Genomic DNA, 20,666 nt, shown 5'->3' with positions numbered 1-20,666 from the left:
AAGGAAATTAGGATCTATTAGAAAGATTTATAAACATAAATTTTCAGCTTTCAGTTTATAAAGCCAGTGCATTCATTCCAGGAAAAAATAGACTAAATGGAAGTTGGGTTCCTATCTGAGTCCACAGAGCCCATAATGGAACTCAGTGACAAAACTAAGCATCCTTTCATGTCTGTAGGTCCTGGGAGTGGGTTTCCTTATGATCTTGAGCAGGAGGGAGTTCATCACCCCACCTGGGCACTAACATGATGCTGGGCACCATTTTGAAATAGGTCAAAATTGTTTGGAATACCTTTCTATCAACATTGCTGATGCCTCCTTCACCCCCTAGTAAGGTTTCTTCAGGCCCACAAGTACCCAGTTGTCCTAGGCCTATTCTACATCCAACCCCGAGTCTGCCATTTGGGGAAAAGGGAGGTAAGATAAGCTCCTTACCCTGAAAGAGTTCCATGTTCAAAGATGATCTCTTTTTCCACATTAGCAAAATTCCAGTTCTCTTATTACAGCTCAGCTCCTCTAGGGATTAAGGGAAAAGCAAACTGGTGGCATCAATGCACACTGCTGTGTAAATTATTAATAGTCTTTAGCTACTCAGAAGGTTCACTTTCTAAACCAGCATGTTTGTTAAATCAGACAAATTTTAACCAGGGTTATTTGTATTATTTCAGACACTGTAGCAAAAAGTAAGGGAAAAAACAAATTTTTTTTAAGAAATGTTTTTAGGAAGACCACTCAAATATTTATTGGCACTGTGGGTTATAAATAAGAATAGTCACGTCACAAATTAAAATGCGAGCACACACAAGAAAACTATAAACAGGGTATAAAGTGAAAGCTGGAAGAACGGTATGGACTATGTCCTACCAGCTCAGAGCAGAACAAGATGCCTTCCAACTGTTCCTTGAGGGGAGGCTGTGTGATTGAGGCTTCTGCATGAGGCTGGAACTGACAGAGTTTGTGTAAACTGAATTGAGGGTGATGGGTAGTCAGAGCCAAGAGAATAGTATAAACAAAAGCACTGCAAGGCTAGTCAGCAGGAGCATGTCCTCCAGGGAGGTCCCTGTTTGTCAAGAGTTTTCCACTGTGGAGGGAGAGAGGATGGGAAATTAACACCTGAGTACACAGGACATACCCTGCACTTTGTATACTTGAATTCTCTTCTCGACCCTATGAGCAAGCATCTTAGCAGGAAATCAAGGCTCAGCAAGATCAAGTAACTGGCCTGAAATCCTGTAGATGGTAAACAGCAAGACCGTGATAGCAGTCTTGATCTGCCTGATTCTAGAGCCTGGGCTCTTATCATCCTGCAGCCTCTCGCCTACTTTTCCCCCATGGGGACGCAGCACCAGCAGCGAAGGAGGGTGGGATGGGGGCACTCATAAGTATTTCTAAGTTGAGAATTGTCTGCCGGTGGATACATTTAAACTCCATGTCAATCAAGAAGACTTGTTAGTGTTATTTTTCACAAAAATAATGGCATGATTTAGCAAACTTTCTAAAGGGAGGACTAGAAATGGAAGCCCTCATTTTGAAAGCAATGGTACAAATGACATTTTTAACCATTTTTGAGTTCATTCAGAAACAGAGTTGTCTAGAACAACATTAATTTATTTTTTGAAAATGTGTCTAGTTTTGTCTTTTTTTACAAGACCTCTGTAAAATGCAGCAGAATTCTGCTGCAAAAAGGCCTTTGTTCATGTGGTAGCTTCTTTATTTCCAGTTGTTCCTAGAGACCAGCGGCCATGTCAAGGTCTGGAGTTCCCCTTCATGACTCTCTTTCCAGTTACACAAGAACCTTCTTCTTTATCAGTTTGTTTATTTGTCTTTAGGGATGTGGCATGCTTTCCATTTTGGGAAGAAGTGGTCAAGGTCATTTTGTTGGGGGAGAGGGACTCAGTTGGTGTCACTAAGGCGCCTCCCCTTGGGGTTGGATTCCGGTTCACTCCCCACTCCCGTGACTTCCGGCTCACTCTCGTGACTTCCAGCCTGAGTTTTCAATGGTGCGCTTTCCACGCTCATGGTATTTTCTCTGCCCCTCTCGTGGGTTATTCCATGGAAGAATGATGAAACTAAAACTAGTGTAAAAGCTCTTGGGAGAATTTTGTTGAGGAAGGAGATGAGAAGCATGTTTTTAGTAATATGAAATTTGATGATTATCTTTGGCTTTTCTTTACTTAAGCTCCCTATGTCTATAATATTATAATTAGAAAGATTTCTCTGCACTTTAATTATTAGTAGGGATTTTTTAGTTAAAAATGTAACTTCAGTGTACTTTCTAGCCTATTTATATTGTTAAATGACGATTTTTATCCAGGAATGGAAATAGAGGGATAGGACCCTGAATGCAGACTGGATTACTAAGAGACAGTTATAATTAATTACTACTTTTCATGATAAAATTGTTTTAATGACTTATAGGAGATGAGTATATAAAATCATCTTTCCAGACGTGGTTGACTACATATTGTATTCAACAAATTAACTAACTGGTTGACAAATGGTCTAACAATCATGATTGCATCAGCCAGTGAGGTTTTTGCTCATTTCTGGATGTCTTTCATATTCAAATATTAGTGGTGATTTTTCATCAATAAAGAGGTTTGCAAACGTCATTATAGTTGTTCCTGCCCATCCCCAACTTTTGTCTTTTTGGTTTGTTTGAAAGGGATAAACATACTATTCTGATTGGATACTTCTTTCCTTTTTCTGGCATCTGACAGTGTGATGAGTCACTTGCTATTAGATTCATTTTTGGTGAAATTGAATTTGTCCTTTGCTCTCACTGATGGGAGTATGAGCTTCCTGTGTTGGCCCCCTGCTCAAAGGGACTAGGGATGCCGGTGACATAACTGGAGGGAATAACTTTATATCCTTTTCCACAGGCTCTGGGTGGAACTGTTGAAGGATAGAAGATTTTTCTCTAGCAGGAGAGAGCTGTTTCCCCCTTGATGCAGAAATCTCACACTCCAGGTCCTCGGACACATCACTGACCGTTGGAGAGTGTGGAGCCAGTGTTTACTGCTGGTTCTTGGGTGTGAGACAGCCCTCGCTGCTTTTATTGTACCATTAATTGCACTTAATGCAGCTGCGTTTCTAGTACGCTTGGCTAGGCTCTGAAAATTAAGTAGAGGGTACTTTGTTATAAAATTCACTGTAATGAGCTCTGGTGGGACAGGGTCTGTTAAGTTTGAAATTACCTCGGGCCATTTCCAAAGGACTTCTTAAAATATTTCACATCTATAAAAGTTTGTAACTAGATAAATAGCCATGGAGAGGGTTATGCCAGGCAGAGGGAAATCCACATTTCTCCTCAGTGCATCTCTGATAAAATATGAATGCTTTGAATATTTGGGAGTGGTGTTTGTTTTCTGCATTTTTCTCTGCCTCCCGTATTCACTGAATTCCAACTTTTAGCTGTCTCGCACTATGGTTTACATATACAGACTTTTTCTTTTGTGGTTTTTGTTTTGTTTTTGAATCCAAATCATACACTGAACTAGAATAAATATGGGACCCCCCTCTGGGTGTACGTAAATTGGTTCAAGAAGGGGCCACACCTCTAAGAACAAAACACTGAGCAGACAGCTGTAGCTATTAGCCAATTAGTTTAATGTTACAACTACCAGCTAGGGCCTGGAACAGATTCCTGGTACCGGGCTAATAGATGCTTAAAATGATTTTAATTCCCTCAGTACTCGTGGGCTATGTGACTGACTGCTGTAATGCTTTGCGGCTAATAAAATTTCAGATTGACTAATTTACCAGGTAGCTTTACCAAAACATCCAAGTAATCCGCACATACTCATTAGAGACAGGTCCAGAACATATTCCCTCAGGACTGATTTGAAAAACCTCCCTGGGATGAGTGTCGCTCAGCTTTAGATGCCACTGGCACAAATCAGGTGGAGGATCTTCTATGGTTTTAGTGCAGCAATTTATCTGAGTTTTGTAGTTAAAGTTTGAGCATGAGGTAATTAGAGCCCTCCACGCTTGAAATTCATGAAGCTTATTCCCCCTTTAATAGACTCTATACAAGCCTGCCAAGCTCGCTCTTTGACTGATATATGGAGGCTTTGTTAAAAGCCTCTGGTCAAAGCGTGGTTTTAAAAAATTCAGAATCGGCTTTCTTTTATTTGTCGTTCTTACGCCTGTAAACGGGGCAGGCTGCTGCGCGTTATTACCGAGGCTTGGTCGGCAGTCCGGTGTGCCCTCTGGAAGGACTCACTGGGCAATAATCAAACACACACAGCCATGCAGCCCCACACCTGCTGTCCAGATGGGTCCGACAGCAAACCTGACATGACCAGTCAGGATCGAAGAATAGAGGGGGCAGGATGTGTGGGTCTGTTTTGTTTCTAACTGTTTATCCCTCCTGGCAAAAAGTGGAAGATAACCTTCACGCCCCTACCATTGTTGTAGAAGGCGGTGCTGGAGCGTGCGCATCTCTGCGTTAGGCAGCACCGTTCAGTCAAGCTTCCCAAGGGATATACATGTTTAGAAGTTGAGATCTAAGTGTGGATTTTTAAGTAGGGCATATGTATGTATACACCCAACTCCACCACACCATCTTCCTCTGTTTACTCTCATAAAAGATTGTTATGCTAAAAATCCACACTCTAGACTCAAAGTTCAGCTATAGTCTTAAGAATTTTCATATACGCCAAAATATTCTGTCTCTAATAACCATTTTATTGCTCTTATTTGTGAACAAGGCCCCACGACATGATTTACTCTACAAAATCTGCAAGTGTTTTTTTTTCTTTTTTTAATTTGCACATGGTTCTTAAAATACACATTTTTAAGGAAGAAGAAGGAAACTCACATATTTAGTGGACACCTCATATGTGTCAAATACCACGCTAGGCACTTTACGTACATTATCTCATTTAATCCTGAAACAACTGTATGCTAAAGCCAGTGGTAATATGTTCATCTTTCTGGTAACCACACTTTTCTGAGATTTTTCTTAACTGGCTCAAGGTTACACACAAGCTAGGAAATGACAGAAAAGTCTTATTTATATAATATCACCTTAGTGACTTTCTTTAATCCTCCTCCTCAAAGCATTTTACCAGCACTTGTTTTTATTTTGCTACAGAGAGATTTTTTTAAATCCACATTGCTTTAAAATTTATTTATTCTTCACTATTTGCTAGAAAACTGTCACAAACTTTGGCATCTAGCCCTGGCCACAACTCTTTGGGCAAGGGATGATTATCTCACCGTACAGATGGGGAAACCAAGACATGGATGTCAAGTGTCTTACCCTGTTCGCTAGCTGGTAAATGACAGAGCTGAGACTAGAAATAAAGGTTTCTGTCTCCGAGAATTATGCTCTTTATACTAAACTACAGCTGCCTCCCCACCTTTTTAAATACTCCTAAACACTCAAAGACTAAGATGAGTGAAAATATTAAGATACTTGGAAGAATATTGCAGAGAACAGAGCTAGACCTATCTTCAAATACTAACCATGGGAGAAGTTCTTTCTGATAAAGTCAGTAAATGAGCGGATAAACTTCTGAGGAAAAGATATATAGGTTACTCTCACTCTCAACTATGGTTTAAAGTATGAGGGAAAAAAAGGGGATGGCAGCAATGCTGCAAAGGAACAAAAGTGAAGTTGGCCCAAGAAAATAAACGTGACCACACAGTCCCTTCAGATTCTGAAAGCCCTAAAGTGAGCTGTCTTTGAGGGGAGGGAGAGCAAGAGGGAAGACAGCGAAGAGGAGCAAGTGAAGGAGTGAAGGTGAACATTTAGGACTTGGAGTTCTGTGGATGAGGCTGAAATTCCAGGAAAAATGGTCTCTCTCTCTTGCCACCTAGAAAATTCAACCTCACTGAAGGGGAAGCGACTGCTTTCTTTAAGAAATATTTCTTGGGAAACAAAGTCTTGTTCTCTCCCACACATAGCGGTGTTGGACTTCTTTCTTCATTGGCTTAATCAAAATTCATTAAATAATTCAGGAGGCGTATGAGGTTCTTTCCCCTTTCAATTGCTTTTTCCAACAAATAAAAGGCATTTTCGTTTTCTCTGATTACTTAATATTCTTTTAGTTCACACCTGGGTATATTATTAATCTGTTGCAATTCTTGCCTATGGGTACTTGACTGATCTTGGCAGCAAGGAAGAAGTACTTATTGCTTTTGTGACCCAAGAGTTATAGGGACTCCAAAAGCAATTCCGAGTAATTCCCCTATTTATGACATTTTAAAAGCTTTTACCATGGCAAGAGATACAAGGTCAGAGAGACTGGGGACCAGCTGGACCAAGGGAGAGCATCCTAGTTGATGAGTGAATTGAGGGACAATATTGGTAGCATGAGGTGAGGGGGAAGCCTTAAAATAGTGTCATACAAAAGTGGGGTCTTGCACTTTTTTTAGCATGTTGGCATCATTGTAAACTCATATGTATGGAGTTTCATGTTTTCATGAAATTGGCAGGAAAGTCACTCCAGCAGTGGAGACCAGGATCTTAGGAAAGAATGCTTGATTTCCCTATTTTCACAGTGGAGAAAACCAAGGAGGAGTGAGACTGCCCTGAAGTAATGAGCCTGCAGAACCAGCAGAATGACTCTTAACAGAAGAGGAGAAAGGATGGAGGTTTCAGGAGGACAATGATGGCTTGATTTAGATGTATTTAAGCAGCTCTCCCTGTAGAAATATACTTCAGAACATGGATCATAGATTGTTATGTTGTTTGACCATCATCTAGGAGAACTTGCTCTGAAGCTGAGATCCTATAGGCTGGATGGGCCATCACACCATGGGACATCGTTTTTGTAGATTCAGGTTGTAGTAAAATATTGACTTTTTAAAAAAAAGTTATGTTACCTATTTCTCAGCGTTCCCTAATCTCTGGGCAACTTTGTACCTTCTTTGGAGGGTTTTCCATCTTTCTATATCTCATAGCAGTTGCTTGCTTCTTCCCCTCAAGGTATAAATGTCGTCAAGTCACTTTAAAAAAAAACCTCTTCATCCCGGTGCTTTCCCAGTTCTCTTCCTTACCCAGCTTTCATCCCTAGTCTCCTTTCTTTCACTTCCAAATTTCTAGAAAAGGAATTTAAAGTGTATAACTCATGGTTTTCACCTCTCATTTACTCCTCAGTTGACAGCTGTGCCCCCATCCAAGGTCTTCCGTGCTCTCCTGTGACATTTGACGTAATTGATGAGTTACTCCTTCAAGTGTTCTGTTCTTCCTCTTTGTAGGACACCATCACTTCTTTACCTCCTACCCCACTGGGTGTTCATTCTCAAGGTCTTTGCTGCCTCCCCTTCTTTCTATAAATGCAGATGTTCCCCAGGATAGCTCCCAGCCCTCGCCTCCATCTGCCCTCCTCTCCTTCTGCCCTCCTGTGGCTTCTACACCCACCTGTATGCTAATAACTTACAGCTAAATCCTCCTCTCTACCACACCTCAACCCAGAGCCTCAGGTCTACTGGACATTTCATTTCAGTGGGCCTGTCCTAAAGACACCTCAGTGTCCCATCTTCTCCTTAGCATCTTCTTCCCTTCTAAATATCCTATTGCAGGGAATGATCAAACCATCTATACTGTTTACCAACCCAAACACGTGGAATTCATGCTTGACTCATCTTTTTTCCTTAAAAGTCAATCACAAAACTTGCTTCTAAATACTTTACTTCCTAAATACCTTTAAAACCAAACTCCTCTCTACAGTCTTTCTAACTTATTTACTAGGATTAGCTCATCATCACGTTTTGCCTAGACTCTGCAATAGCCATGTTTTCATCTTTCCTCCAAACATAGTTCTACCCTGTGCACTACTACCCTGTTGATCTAACACACACATGTGCTCATGTCCCTCCCCTACTCAGACTCTTCGAATGGATTCCAGTTACCGTGTGTAAACTGTGAACTCCCTTGCAGTGTTTGTGAGACCATTTGTGACTTGGCCTGTAGATGTCATCTGACATTTCTACCCCTACATGTGGAATGTGCACGTCTTGCTGGCTTTGTGCCATCATGTGCTCTTCTCTCTACCTCAGCCATTCCCCTCACCCCCACCAATCCCTGGTTGGTTTGCCTGGAAAACTTCTGCGCATTTCCAGCCCAAATACTCTCTTTCCTCTTACATCTTTGAATTTTACTGGAGTTATGTGTCCCCTTTCCTGAGATCCTCCAAGTAAATCATTATTTTATTAGTTTCTGTTTCTCTCTCCCCAGTCTCTAGGTTCCTTGAGATACTGGCTCCATGCCTTTCCTGAACGTGATAAGTTTCTCCCATCTCAGGGCCTTTATACTTTGTCTTCCCTTCGCATGAACATCACATCACTCCCTCACTTTATTCAGTTCCATTCAGGCATGTTTATCTCCTTTGTTTGCTCTTCTATGGCCTGTCACTAGAAGAGTACCTGGCACTTAGTAGGCCCTCAGTGAATATTTACATGAATGATTGAATTGTTTCCTTTCCAACTAGTGTAACACTTGGTACAGAGTGAACACTCAGTAAAGGTTTATTAAAAGAATAAACGTGGAATGTGCATTTGACCATGGTTAAAGAAATTCCCATGCCTGAACCCCCTAAACTGAAGAGACCAGTGGCTTCCTGGAAAAGAGAAGCAAGACAGCTGGAAGACAAATAAAAAGGACTGGCTAGTGGCAAAGTCCGTTCTCATCAGAATGCTGGTTCAGTTATTCAGTTCAGATTTTTGGCAAGTGATGCAGATTCTTTTTCAGAAAATGTTGATTGATTGCACAGTTGTACCCACTTCATTTGCAAACCTTCATTATCTCTTTTTCCTTTCCTCCCTCCGTCTGCATTTAGAAGGGGAGGAGCAGTATATAATTCCACAAAGCAATTTTTGTGAATAAACCAACTAACTGGCTGCTGCTTTCAGTCTCGCAGCCCCACACAGAATACAAGTGTCTGCTTTAGTTGTCTATTCTCTCTTGGCTGGATCTCTTGCATTCATTCATCTGAGTATTCATTTGATTACTTACTCATTCATTCAAGGAATCATTTGTTCAGTCCCACTAAGTGTCAGGCTGGTAAACAATATATGTGGATTTTTGGCTCTTTGATCTACAGCAAGAGTTCTTCACCTGAGGTCTGTGGATGGCTTTCAGAGGCTTTCTGGAATTTTTATTATTGTGTATGCAAAGTTTTGTGTTTGCATATTGCCTTAGGAAGAACCTTTGCTTAAACAGCTCTATTATTCAAAGAAAGAAACATGTTAAGAACCTCTGATAGAGAGAGGCTTGAGTTTAGCCTTGAATCTAAATAGTAGGTCTTCAAATTAAGTTTCTTCTCCTTGATATGTTTCATGGTGGTGATGGTGGTGGTGAGTGTGAAAGTTTATGCTTATGTTTGTTCTTAATTCTAGGTCTCACGGTCTTGTCAGCCTGTTTACTAATCTCTACACTCCAAATAGTGTTCATCTTTCTTATTTAGCTTTTAACTCTGCCTAAATCATAGCCTCTGTTGGTCCCCAAGAGGCAGATGGCAATGGTGATGCAGACCTTGATCTGCTAACATAAGTAAGACCTAGCTCCGGCTCAGTTACCGTTGATGATTGTGTGGGCTTTTGTTTATATGAAATCAGAAGGAAGATGGTGGGGTTGTAAGAGCTGATTTTGGTTTCCAGTGGTGGTGGCTGTGTACATTTACCTAATCAAGTTATGTCTGAGGCATTCAGCATCTTAAAACGAATGCCAATTACTGCTGGAATAGGGCATGAGTGAATCCTTCAAAAGAAAATTCAGTGGGCACTTGCTGACACTCAGTGAATTGCTGGCTCTTGGCCCAAGTATGTGTGAAATGTTTGCACTGGTTTGAGGCCCTGATTACAGTTGGCTTGCAGGGCTTGTGGTGACACCGTAAATTTGATTTCACACCGTAGGAAAGGCAGAAACCAGGACCAACATACAGAGAAACAAAATATTTCTAGTATTTTAGGAAATAATTCCTAAATATTTCTAATATTTAGGAAATAAATAGTCCTAATATTCCTATTAAAATTGGGATAAAGATAATGATTTAGAAAGGTCATTTTTGGCCCAGCCTCTGCTTTTTATAACGAGGAGAGAGCTGATGTGTGCTGAAGGCCTCCCTGGGGCTAGGCACCGTGCTCTAGAGTGTTCATTTATGCACAAATATTTATTGTGAACCTTCTATGTTCTGGGTCTGATTCTAATTGCTTTGTTTTGGCAGTGCACAAATGATTCCTCCAGCTTAGGAAGGTAACATGCTAGTGGAGGAGAGAGACAATATGCGAGTAAGTTCTAGGAGGAACATTAAAGCAGGACAGGGCATGTCACATATCCTCACAATAGCTCTCTGAGGCATTAACCCTTTTGATGGAATAAGAAATTGAGGTCCACAGAGCCTAATTTGTCCAAGACCACTCAGCCAATTAAAGCTAAATGGAGGACTTAAAACTTGGTCAGCCTGACTCCAGAACCCAAATCCTTTCCTCTGTGCATGGCTGTCTCCCGATAATGAGACTCCTGCCATTGAACTTTCCCTGCAAGCAGAGGGCAGGCAGCATCTTGGGAAGGAATCGGATGTCCTACAGTAAGGTACCTGAGACACGATAGTACCTTTCAGAACTCCAAGGTGATAGGAGAGGCCATTTGGTGACTGAGTTGCCTCACACAATGCCAAATTGGATGCTGTCATGTAGGTGTGCACTTGAGGGGTGTTGATGTAAGCAGTGGTGTTTAAGTAGCACAGGAGGTCGAATTGTAACGTTAAGGTTTTCAGACAGAGCTGCATGGACCTTGCTCCTCCTGGGTATAATCACGTGACTGTTAAGCTGTAGTACCGAGCCCTAAGAAGGTGCTGTATTAGTGGGGGGACCCAGCCCTGCATGTATCTGTAGGAGTGTGACAATGCATTGGTGTTGCAGCTTAAGAAAAAGCAAGTTGAAGATGATGAGCCTGGAACCTTGCACCTGTAGCTATGTTAACGTGCGTCTGTCCTTGTCCTCATGTCTGACAAGGGTCTAGACCGTCGGAGTTCACTGCCTATGTGACCTCACCCTCCGTGCCTGCTTCCAACAGTACCCCTATTCTGAGGCCTTTACTGCCTCCACTCTCCCTGCGCCCATCCTGAGTTGAGAGTTGCACCTTTATTGCATATTATTCATTTGCTTGTGTGTCAGTCTTCCCGCTAGACTCTGATCACCTGGAAGGTCACATGGTGCCTTTTCATTTTTATATCATCTGACAGTGCCCAGCACAGAGAAGAGGCTCAATGCATATTTTGCATGGACGCTTTTACCTTTCTTTTGCTGCATATAAAGAAAGCCTCTAGAAATGGAAATGGGAGCCTGGCTGACATCTCTAGCACCTAGGTCAATGAGGTTGATATCTTTCATATTATAAGTGTTCACCAAATTTTGGATGAATAAATGTAATACCATAGCCTGGAATGGTTAAGATTTGGAAGTTTCTCAGAGTGACTTTTCAAGCAGGTGCTGTTATAAGCAAAGCATTGTGTCCTTTGGGCCAAGCCCCCACTGCTTCATGGAACTATTTATGTTGACTGTTCTTTTGGCATAAAGAGAGTCCCTAAACACACTGCCAAGTATTGATGTGGCCCAAAAGCAAGAGAGAGGGAGAGAGAAGGAAAATATGAATATGACTGAATATATGAATGGATAAACAGGATAGAGAAGAGGCAGGGGGCAAGAGGCAAGAGACATTGCCTTTTTTCTCCCACAGAAATACAAGCTGCTTCCTGCACATCCAGTGTTTCTTAGCTCCCTGTGGTATCAGTGGCCTAGAAAAACTCGGAGGATGGATGGAGCATTAGACTGGAAGTAATAAGGTTGTGCCTGACTTACCTCAGTATTTGAAGCAGATGTTACAAATGTCATAACATCAAGTTCTGGGATCAGACTTGATAAAAAAATCAAGATAACAGATGTAGACCTCTTCCTTTTCCCAGTGAGTACAGACTGACACCGTACTGATTTAATGATAATCCCCACCCCTTCCAACTGGGCACAATCCTGCCACTAACAGCCTGTGTGCCGCCGAGGTCAGAAGGGGTGACAGCAGTACGGCAGCACTCAACTGAAAGGCTTTTAAGACAGTTTTCAAAATGAGAGTATGATAATCCTTTTTTTCTGGCCCCTACGGAGGGAGCATACCAAATCTAACCTCCATTAAAAATTTAAACTGCTCAAAAAATTTTCAGCATGGGGTTGGTCATTTCTACCAATTAAAGGACAAGTATTAAACTTTGCAAAGTTAGTGCTGCATTCAAATCCTGAATTTGATGTGTTCTCTCTATTTTTCCCTGTGAGAGCTGTAGTCAGACTTGGTGTCTTTCTAAGAACTGTGTGCTTAATTCATGAGAACACGCAGTATTCCCTCTGACATACACGGAGTAGGTGATTTGTGGAGGGAAGTGGCCACCGGAAGAAGAGGAGTTTAAATAAGAACAGAGACAACAAGAACAACAGCAAGAGAAGAAGCTCAGAACCACAGCCTGTGGATTGTCCTCAGAAAGCAGAGCACCTCCCACATCAGGCACGTGGTCAGGCTTCAAGCCCGGGCCCATGTCTGCACTGCCCTCTCTGTGGCCCACTGGACCTCTGTCCCTTGGGACTGCCTTGCTCAGTGGACTGTCTCAGTCATCTTTGTGTTCTGAGTCCCCAGCAGACTGTCTACCACATAGTAAGACTCCATACATATGTGTTACCATAGCCCTGAAGCCAGAATTAATTAGTTTATGTCTTCTTGCTGAGTTCATGTTAGATAAAAATCGAGACTCTCTGCCACCTGAAGATTCTCCTGTTCCACCTTCTTCATTCTGAAGTCACCGTATAACTGCCTCTCTCTTACAACTTCCTCAGAATGAGAGGGGGGTGCCAGCCTACCTCTCTGCTGGGAATCCAAAACAAGAATTAGTTATGATCAATTTTCTACCTTCATTTATTTTTTAAAGAAAAAGAGGAAATTCTTATTCCCTTCACTGCATAAAGAGAATTAAGTAGTTGATTTTAAACTTCACATCCAAAAGCAATCCCTGTAGCATCAAGTTGTTGAAGAAACATTGAGAAAAGACTTGGATGTCTTATAAGTTGTTGTCGGACTTGTCCTTAAAAAAATGCCCTCTTTTAATATACTGTATTTGGAAATGATTAAGAAAGTAAAATTGAAATGATTGAGTAATACCTACCTTTTGAAAGTCCTCCTTGGATTTGTAACAATTAGTTTGAAGTTACAGGAGAGTAAAGAATTTCCTCATCTATGAGTCTGGTCCGATGGCCTGCTCTGCTCCCTCCATGCCTCCTTGCATTTCTTGAGGATTCCCACCATGTACCCCACTCCCCAACCTTCAGCCCAGGCTGGATCGTGCCTGCATTTTCCTGAAGTTTCTGTCCAAGAGATGTTGACTGTCAAGGCTTCATCATTCCCTCATGTGCTGTCACTCCAAACAGCAGCTTAACCCACTGCCTTCACAATTTCATTGTCAAGGGGAAGTTTGGGCTCTCTCAGGAAGAATGTTAATCACCTATACGTAGACCATATCAGGGATGTATAATAGTTCCTATAGTAACTACCAGATTGTCAGAGAAAGGATATGTTCCCTTTCCCCAGCTACAGATGGAGAAATATCTGCTTCAGGAGCTAGCTCCTGAAGTTTCCCAAAAGGAAACGTTGTACTAAAAAGCAGTCCCTGTAATTCATTGCTGATCAAATACACAAAAACACCGTGAGGACTTATTACAATAATACTTGGGTGCTATTTCACTTTTAGATAACTTTGCCATTTTGATGTAGAAGATGATAAAGAAAAGTCTTCAAAAAACCATGTGAATACTCTAGTTTTTCAGAAGATAAGAAGTGCATGATAAACACACCATCTACTAAACAGATCTATTGAATGTTTTTATGTTTTCCCCTTAGTTCTTACTAGGTAAGTCCATACAGATATGTTTTTTTGAGAAAAGCAGACATGGTTTCTTTTTCCCAAATTCAGCAATTCATTTGTAAGTATTAATACTTTCACAGTTGTATCATCCCTAATGCTTTTCCCTAATGCATTCAATCCATACTTATATTGTAAGAGAAATTTATTAAATATATGTTGCATCAAAGAATTTTCGAATCAGCATAAGACTTCTTAGAGTTTCAATTATTTTATTGGATTAAATACCTCTTTTTTGTCTAAATTGACAATATAATATGTTAATGGGTTCTGGGATGTGAATTATGAAGATGTATATTTTGATTTTTAAAAATCTAAATATGATTTTAAAAATATACCCAAAGTGTACTATTCCTGAATATAGTAGGTTTTCTTTCTTGTATTTATTGTTAATCAGGCATTCACATGGTCATCACTTGTCCTATATTTTAAATGGCAAAAACTAATCTCAGTGGAAGTATATTGTTATTATTTGTTTTCAGATATTTACATGAGGCATCATGTGGAAACTCCACATACCGTGCTCGTGACGACAGAGTTTCAGTTAATGTGCTGCCGTATGGGTTAAGCTGGTACCTAGCACTAATTTTTCCAGTGTGTTGTCTCCACCCCAACCTGAAATGCCCCCAATGTCTAAGCCATGCACAAACAATGAGAAGTTTAGAGTTGAAAGGATACCGATTGTGAGTGTGGGCAGTATGCAGATCTGTGAGGACCAGTTTCAGAATGAAGATTTGGTCTCGTATTAAATGAAAACAGAAGTTTTTATTTTGATAGGAAAACACAGACACACAAAGACACACACACAAATCCATACCTCATAAACTTCGGAGGCTCCTGGGAAAACCCTCCCTGGCTTCCCTTGCCCTACAGAGAGGGAGGCTAATTGAGATTCTTCAAGGGAAATCCCTTTTCTTTTCTTTGGTAGCCATGGAAAGGCTCATTAAGCATTCTCTAGTCCATTCTCTCCCAGACCCTGACTTTGCTTAGCCCAAGTGCTCAAGCCCAGGGAGTGATGGCCAGGGCTCCACTGAGCATGCTCTCTAGTCCTCCCTGACCCCACGCTCAGTGTGGGAACAGCCTTGCCCCTGGATGACCGACTCACACGGCAGCCACCCTGGCATGAAGCTTGCCATTTTGCTGGGCGGATGATTCCCTTCTTGAAATACTACCTGCACAACTTTACGGCTACATTCACCTGTGCTGCCACACTGCTCCCCGTGGCGGGTGGGGGGGGTTGGGGGGGTGGATGCTGGATGAGAAATCTCTCTCAAATCGTTTTCTCTATCTGCCCGGGATTACTTTTTCCTAATAAAACAATCCATTGGAAACCCTGCCTCACAGGTCGTACTCATCTTCACTTTTGATCCCTTAAATAACGAGCCCCTTTCTCTCTCGCCTCCCGTGGTGTACGTCCCTCTGTGAACTGTGCTGGTGAGGTGCTGGGGTCGCTCCACCTTCTGTGGAAGTGGGGGTGGGGAGAGGTGTAACGAGAAAGGGCGATGCAGGACACAGACAAGTAGGGCTCGTGACTTTTCCCCCTTTCATTGTGTGTGTCCACTGAGCTGTCCTATTTCTGTTTGTAATGGGTTCTTCTGTGGCAAGCTGACCTTTTGGCTGAATAGGTCAAACTCCCACTGAGCGCTAATCCTCAGCCTTCCTGGCGTTTGTGCATCCCTGAAGGTGACGAGCACTGGTGAGGACTATGACTGGGGGTGTGTGGTCTATTTCCCGAAAGAGGCCTTGTCTTTTACTGCACTGAATTAATTCTCAAAGACCACCTCACAAGGTTATGCAGAAGAGTCTAGATTAGAACATTTTTGCAGACATTGTTGAGGGACAAAACTAATTTTTCAGATACGTGTTTAAGATTGTGGTTGCCTTCTGTGTCTTTTGTTTTTTAGTGAGAGAAAGGCCAAATGCATAGTCCTAATGATTCATAATATCATTTCAGATATCTGAGATAATCAGAATTTCTTTAGTTGATTTTTTTCAATCCTTCTCCCTATGTATCTCTTCTGTTTAAAGTCTCTTAAAACTCTAGGTGTTTTATTTTTAACCCTCGAAAAATGCTAGATAATAGTGTTGTGGTGTTTGTTGATAATTATATGCTGGGCCTAGGTTTGTTCTAAATTGCTTAAAATTTTCTCTTGGACTGTTTATTAGGTTTTATAGTGCTAATTACCTTGCAGTGGCTAGCAATTTCCAGCATCAAATAGGTACTCAGTAAATGCTGAATCAGATTTGAAGTTGAATTACTGTATTACTGTGGTTTGATTTTTTTTTTCTTTTAATAGTTTGTATAAGCTGTTCAATTTTTACAACTCTCACATCTCACTCTCAGTGAGTTAGGGACATGATCTTCACAGAGAGGAGATTATATGTTCCATTTATTTAGCAGTGTGCTGGGCAATTTTTTGGTTAATTTAGTTAGTGTTCTTTAAATTTCAAAAAGTAATGTCTTTTAATTGAACAAGCAAGTAAATGAAATATGTCAATAGATCAGATGAAACAGTGACCAATTCAGCAATAATAAGTGTACATTGGGTCAGGGCTACCAAATGGTTTTAGAAACTGTCAACTTCCAAAATACAAAAATCTGAGAGAGCTTCATAAGCAGTGTATTACTTTTGTGAGAATGATGGACCTCATTGAGGAAATGCCTCTTTAGTTTTTTTTTCAGCATTAATGATGTTCTCTAAACACAATGAGATTAACAGAGGAACGAAATAACTATATTTGCATTGTTCCTGAGTTATTAGGTTATTGTCTCAATTCTCAAAATGTCAAATGCAATAGGATAAAAAGTGCAAGATAAGAAGTACATATTTAACGTCTATTCAGTTACCAATAATGCTAGAGTCAGAGCTGGGCCTCTACCAGGGGCATAATGGGCTCCTGTTTAACATATTTATGTTGGTTGTAAAATTAGTAACTGTCATTACAGCCCCACATCACCTGCACAAGTGCAAAACATATAAATCAAGAGAAGTTCCAGTTCCATAAAAATGCCATTGAATAGAATAGCATGAAATCACTTACAAGATACTTGTGTGTTATGCTTGCATGTACTGGGATGCACACTCAGATTTCTAGAGGATTTGAAGAACAAAGAATAGCTATGTAGGTAGGACTCATGGATTTAAGACCTCATGAAGATTGGTGGGATCCCCAGGCTGGCTAATAAGTTTTTTAAATAAAATCCCTAAATGTGTATGCATTAGCAACATTTACTTAAAGAACAGCTGGAGCCCTAAGTGAGGAAAAGAAAGGCCATCAGTGGCCAGGCTTGAATAACCCCTGCAGCGCCCCACTGAAGCCAACTGTTTCCATGCTTCTAGAAGGCAGTTGAGCTAACGTCTGTTGTTACTGGGCCTTCTAGTAAATATACATACTCTTTATATTTTCTGGGATGTTTTAGGGTCCTCTATAGGTTGGTGGCTGTTGTTCTCCTGGCCCCCTCTTAATCTAGTTCTTTGTAGAATAGTCTACGTTCTCTAAAATTAGCCCATTTTCTTTTGTGAGGCACAGTGGTTCCTTTTGAACTTCACAACTGGAAGTCCTGAAATGCCCCCAAATTATGAACCATTAATAAGGAGCTTTCTGGATCCTAATTACTGCCTCAAAAACAGAGTGGACACTTTTGAAGTTTTTCAACTCCCCCCTTCTCCCTCCCAAAAGCACCCCCCCAATCTTAAAAAAAAAAAAAGTCTGCAGATTTTATTCATGTGGGATCATTCACACCAAGCTACCATAATGTGCAATTAACACTCTAGAAACTGAAAACAGTATTCAGCAAGACAGCTGCATTATCAAAAATGCCAAAGGAGTTTTGAAGGGAGTAATGTGCATGTTAGAATAGGAAATTAATCAGAAACACACACACACACACACACACACACACACTAGTACTGTCTTAAGTATATCTGAATATTAAAATTTTTAAAATCCTGTGTCTGTACTTATAGTAAAGGTTAGTCTTAGGATAGAAAACTGATTTTTCTATTTTAAAATTATTAATTGTGTATTTTGCTTCTGAAGCAAGTGAGGAAGTTGGAAGAGAGATCTCTAAGATCCTTTCCAGCTGGAATATTCTTTGATAATAATCACTCTTCAGTTATATTTTATAAATTTTCCCATTGGAAAAAAATGCCCCTTTTATATCCTCTTGCCAGTAATAATGATACTTAACACTCATGCTATTTTCCAAGTGCCTTTCGGACATTGCAGACACTAAGTCACAATTGCAGGGGTAAACTGCCTGCTTTTTCACAGCACAGTAATCTTAAGTACATTTATATTATAATCCCTACTAAGCTGTGGATCCAACTGACTGACTTAGTAACTGAAACGAAGCAGAATTATCCCAGCCAGCATTTTGCTGGAATTTTCTTGTCAACTAGCTGAAAGTGTTTTTAGAAGTAAGAAAGTAGGGGACGTTGATTTTATTTTCAGTTCAGGCTGCCTAGGTTTGAGAGAGCAGAGGTTTGTAATAAAATTTTCAAGAAAAGCAGGAAGACATGGAAAATTTACTTGTTGGAAATATGGAAAATATCTCAATACTTTCATAAATTACTGGAAAGCAAGCAGATTTTAATGTTTGAGAACTGAAAAAAAGAGGGGTACCTTTTTTTCCCAAGATACCAAGAACAGATTTAAAAGCAAATTGTGACCCCATGCAAAAAAATTTGTAAAGAGAAGACCCTCAATTCTGGATCCCACAAAAATCGTGCATTAAGCTCACTTTTGTTAAGGATTGTGGGGGCTTCTTGAGTGCAGATGCCTGCAGATAACATGTGTTGGGTAGGCCGGGAAGAGAAGAACTGACCAGAAGTTAGTAGGAGAACAGGAATATTCAGATGTGAAAAGAGTCCCTGACCTCATAAGACACATGCTGAGCAAGAGCCTGTTGGGTTTCTCTGCGGTCCTGTAGGAATAGTTACACGAGAATATTCAGTAAATACGAAATCCAGCCGTCCTGAGACACTTAACACTAGTGCAAACAGTCATTAATGAGAATCTCTTATCCAACATGTTGTGCTTATTAAGTTATGATAAAGTTATTGCATTAGAACATAAAAAAAAATTTCCTGTTTGCTTTTTCCTAGCCTGGAGGATATGAAAAGTTTAGGTTTCATCTTGAGGGAAAAAGCAGTAAGTGTATACTTTAAAAATACCTAGATTTTAAGAAAAACAGTGTGTTAGTTTATTTTAAAGGAATGTGAACATGCATATGTTTTTGCTCCAGTATAGGAAAAACAGTCCAAAATGAAAATTAAAAAAAAAAGTCTGGATGCGGTTTTTAATGTGTGTAGAAGTTGTTATTCTGAGTTGAAAGTTCAACCTAGGTTCTTCTTATGCTTGGGCAACTCAGAACCAAGATTAACACCGGGTTGTGTTTCTCTGAGCTCTCATTGATGTATTAACTAGCTAGTGGCGTAATTAGAGAGAAATTAAGCTGAAGGTATGAATCAGAGCTCCAACTTAATTTTTCTTTCTTGCTTTTCTTTCTTTCTTTCTTTTTTTTTTAAGTTATAGGTGCACAACGAAGGAGAAGCCCCAGTGCCCTGGCCATTGAAGTATTTGAAGCACATTTGGGAAGTCACATTTTGCAGGTACCTTTAAAAGAAAAAGAAACTTGCTTATATTTTACTAAGAAAAATTCATATGTTTAGTCTTTTTATTAAAATGTTTTTTTTTTAATTTCAGCTATGTATATGACTTGTTATTTTATCTTCAAATTCTGGAATTCTTATGAATTTATTTTTTTCTTTTTAGAAAGCCATCCCTTGAGAGAATATTAATGAGAAAGGGAGGGCAAGTATTATTTGTGCTGTAATAATTGAGATGAATTGCACCATTCTGTTGATGCGCATTGTATAGTAGCTGGCTGTTCCCAGAATGATTGTGTGTGTGCTGCATTTGTAAGTGGATATATGTGTGTCTTTGGACCTATATATTGTTTTTGGAAGAGCAAAATGTTGTGACAGTAATGTGACATTTTTATGTGTTGCCAAATTTCAGTTGTCCTTTTCTTGAGTGTGTATTCGTAAGTGCTTCCAATCTTAATGTTTGCCCCCTCTAAATTACAGACTTTCTCAGGATGAAGTTTTAAAGTATATTGTTTAAGTAAAAGGAGAAAAATAATGACAATTGATTTAGCAATGAATTTCATGACAAATAAATGTGAGGGTCACCCGGATCGGACTGCAGTTACTTAGTCCTAGAGAAGGTTCATCCCAGACTCAGCATCTCATTTACTCAACACTTTTTCTCTTAAGACTGTGCCATCAATTCAACACATCCATGGATAATTCTTCTACGTTGTTTCTGCTTCCAGGATAAATGTTGATGTGGCCAAAGCTTTTATTTTTACTATGTAAGATACGTTTTTAATATAGAATTAAAGAAACAGACGTGTTTGGTATCTTTAGGCAGCTTATTTGGAAAAGGTGGTTATGTTTTTCTTAGGTCAACTTCGGAGTAAAAATAAAGGTAAGCTCCAGATACCTGTCCATTCAGAGTTTTAAAAGAATGGCCTCGAGGGTGCTTTCATGTTCTAGATAGCCAAAAGTAGCATTGAATCAATATTATTGCCAAAAATACGTACCCTAGAAATTGTTATCACCAGATTCTCCACGGTCAAATCCCAGTGATTCTCCGAAGCGGTTCCTTGGCTGGCAGCTTCAGAATCACCTGAGATACTTGTTCAAAGGATATATTCCTACTAAATCAGAATCTTCAGGGTGAAGTTCAGGA

The 20,666-nt window shown here is 40.2% G+C and overlaps 1 protein-coding gene across 1 annotated transcript in view; it reads left to right on the top strand.

Annotated features, from left to right (window-relative positions):
* The window catches only part of NPAS3 (neuronal PAS domain protein 3), a gene marked incomplete at its 5' end in the record, with an annotated part of 740,467 nt that overhangs the window by 284,735 nt on the left and 435,066 nt on the right, over window positions 1-20,666 (top strand). Inside the window, one exon of the mRNA XM_058540352.1 lies at window positions 19,440-19,522. Within this exon, the coding sequence (XP_058396335.1) occupies window positions 19,440-19,522 (83 nt within the window). The remainder of the gene's footprint in view (window positions 1-19,439; window positions 19,523-20,666) is intronic.

The sequence above is a fragment of the Diceros bicornis genome, chromosome 5 (assembly GCF_020826845.1).
Source record: "Diceros bicornis minor isolate mBicDic1 chromosome 5, mDicBic1.mat.cur, whole genome shotgun sequence".
Taxonomy (NCBI): Eukaryota; Metazoa; Chordata; class Mammalia; order Perissodactyla; family Rhinocerotidae; genus Diceros; species Diceros bicornis.
This window is presented reverse-complemented; position numbering and strand designations above follow the sequence as displayed.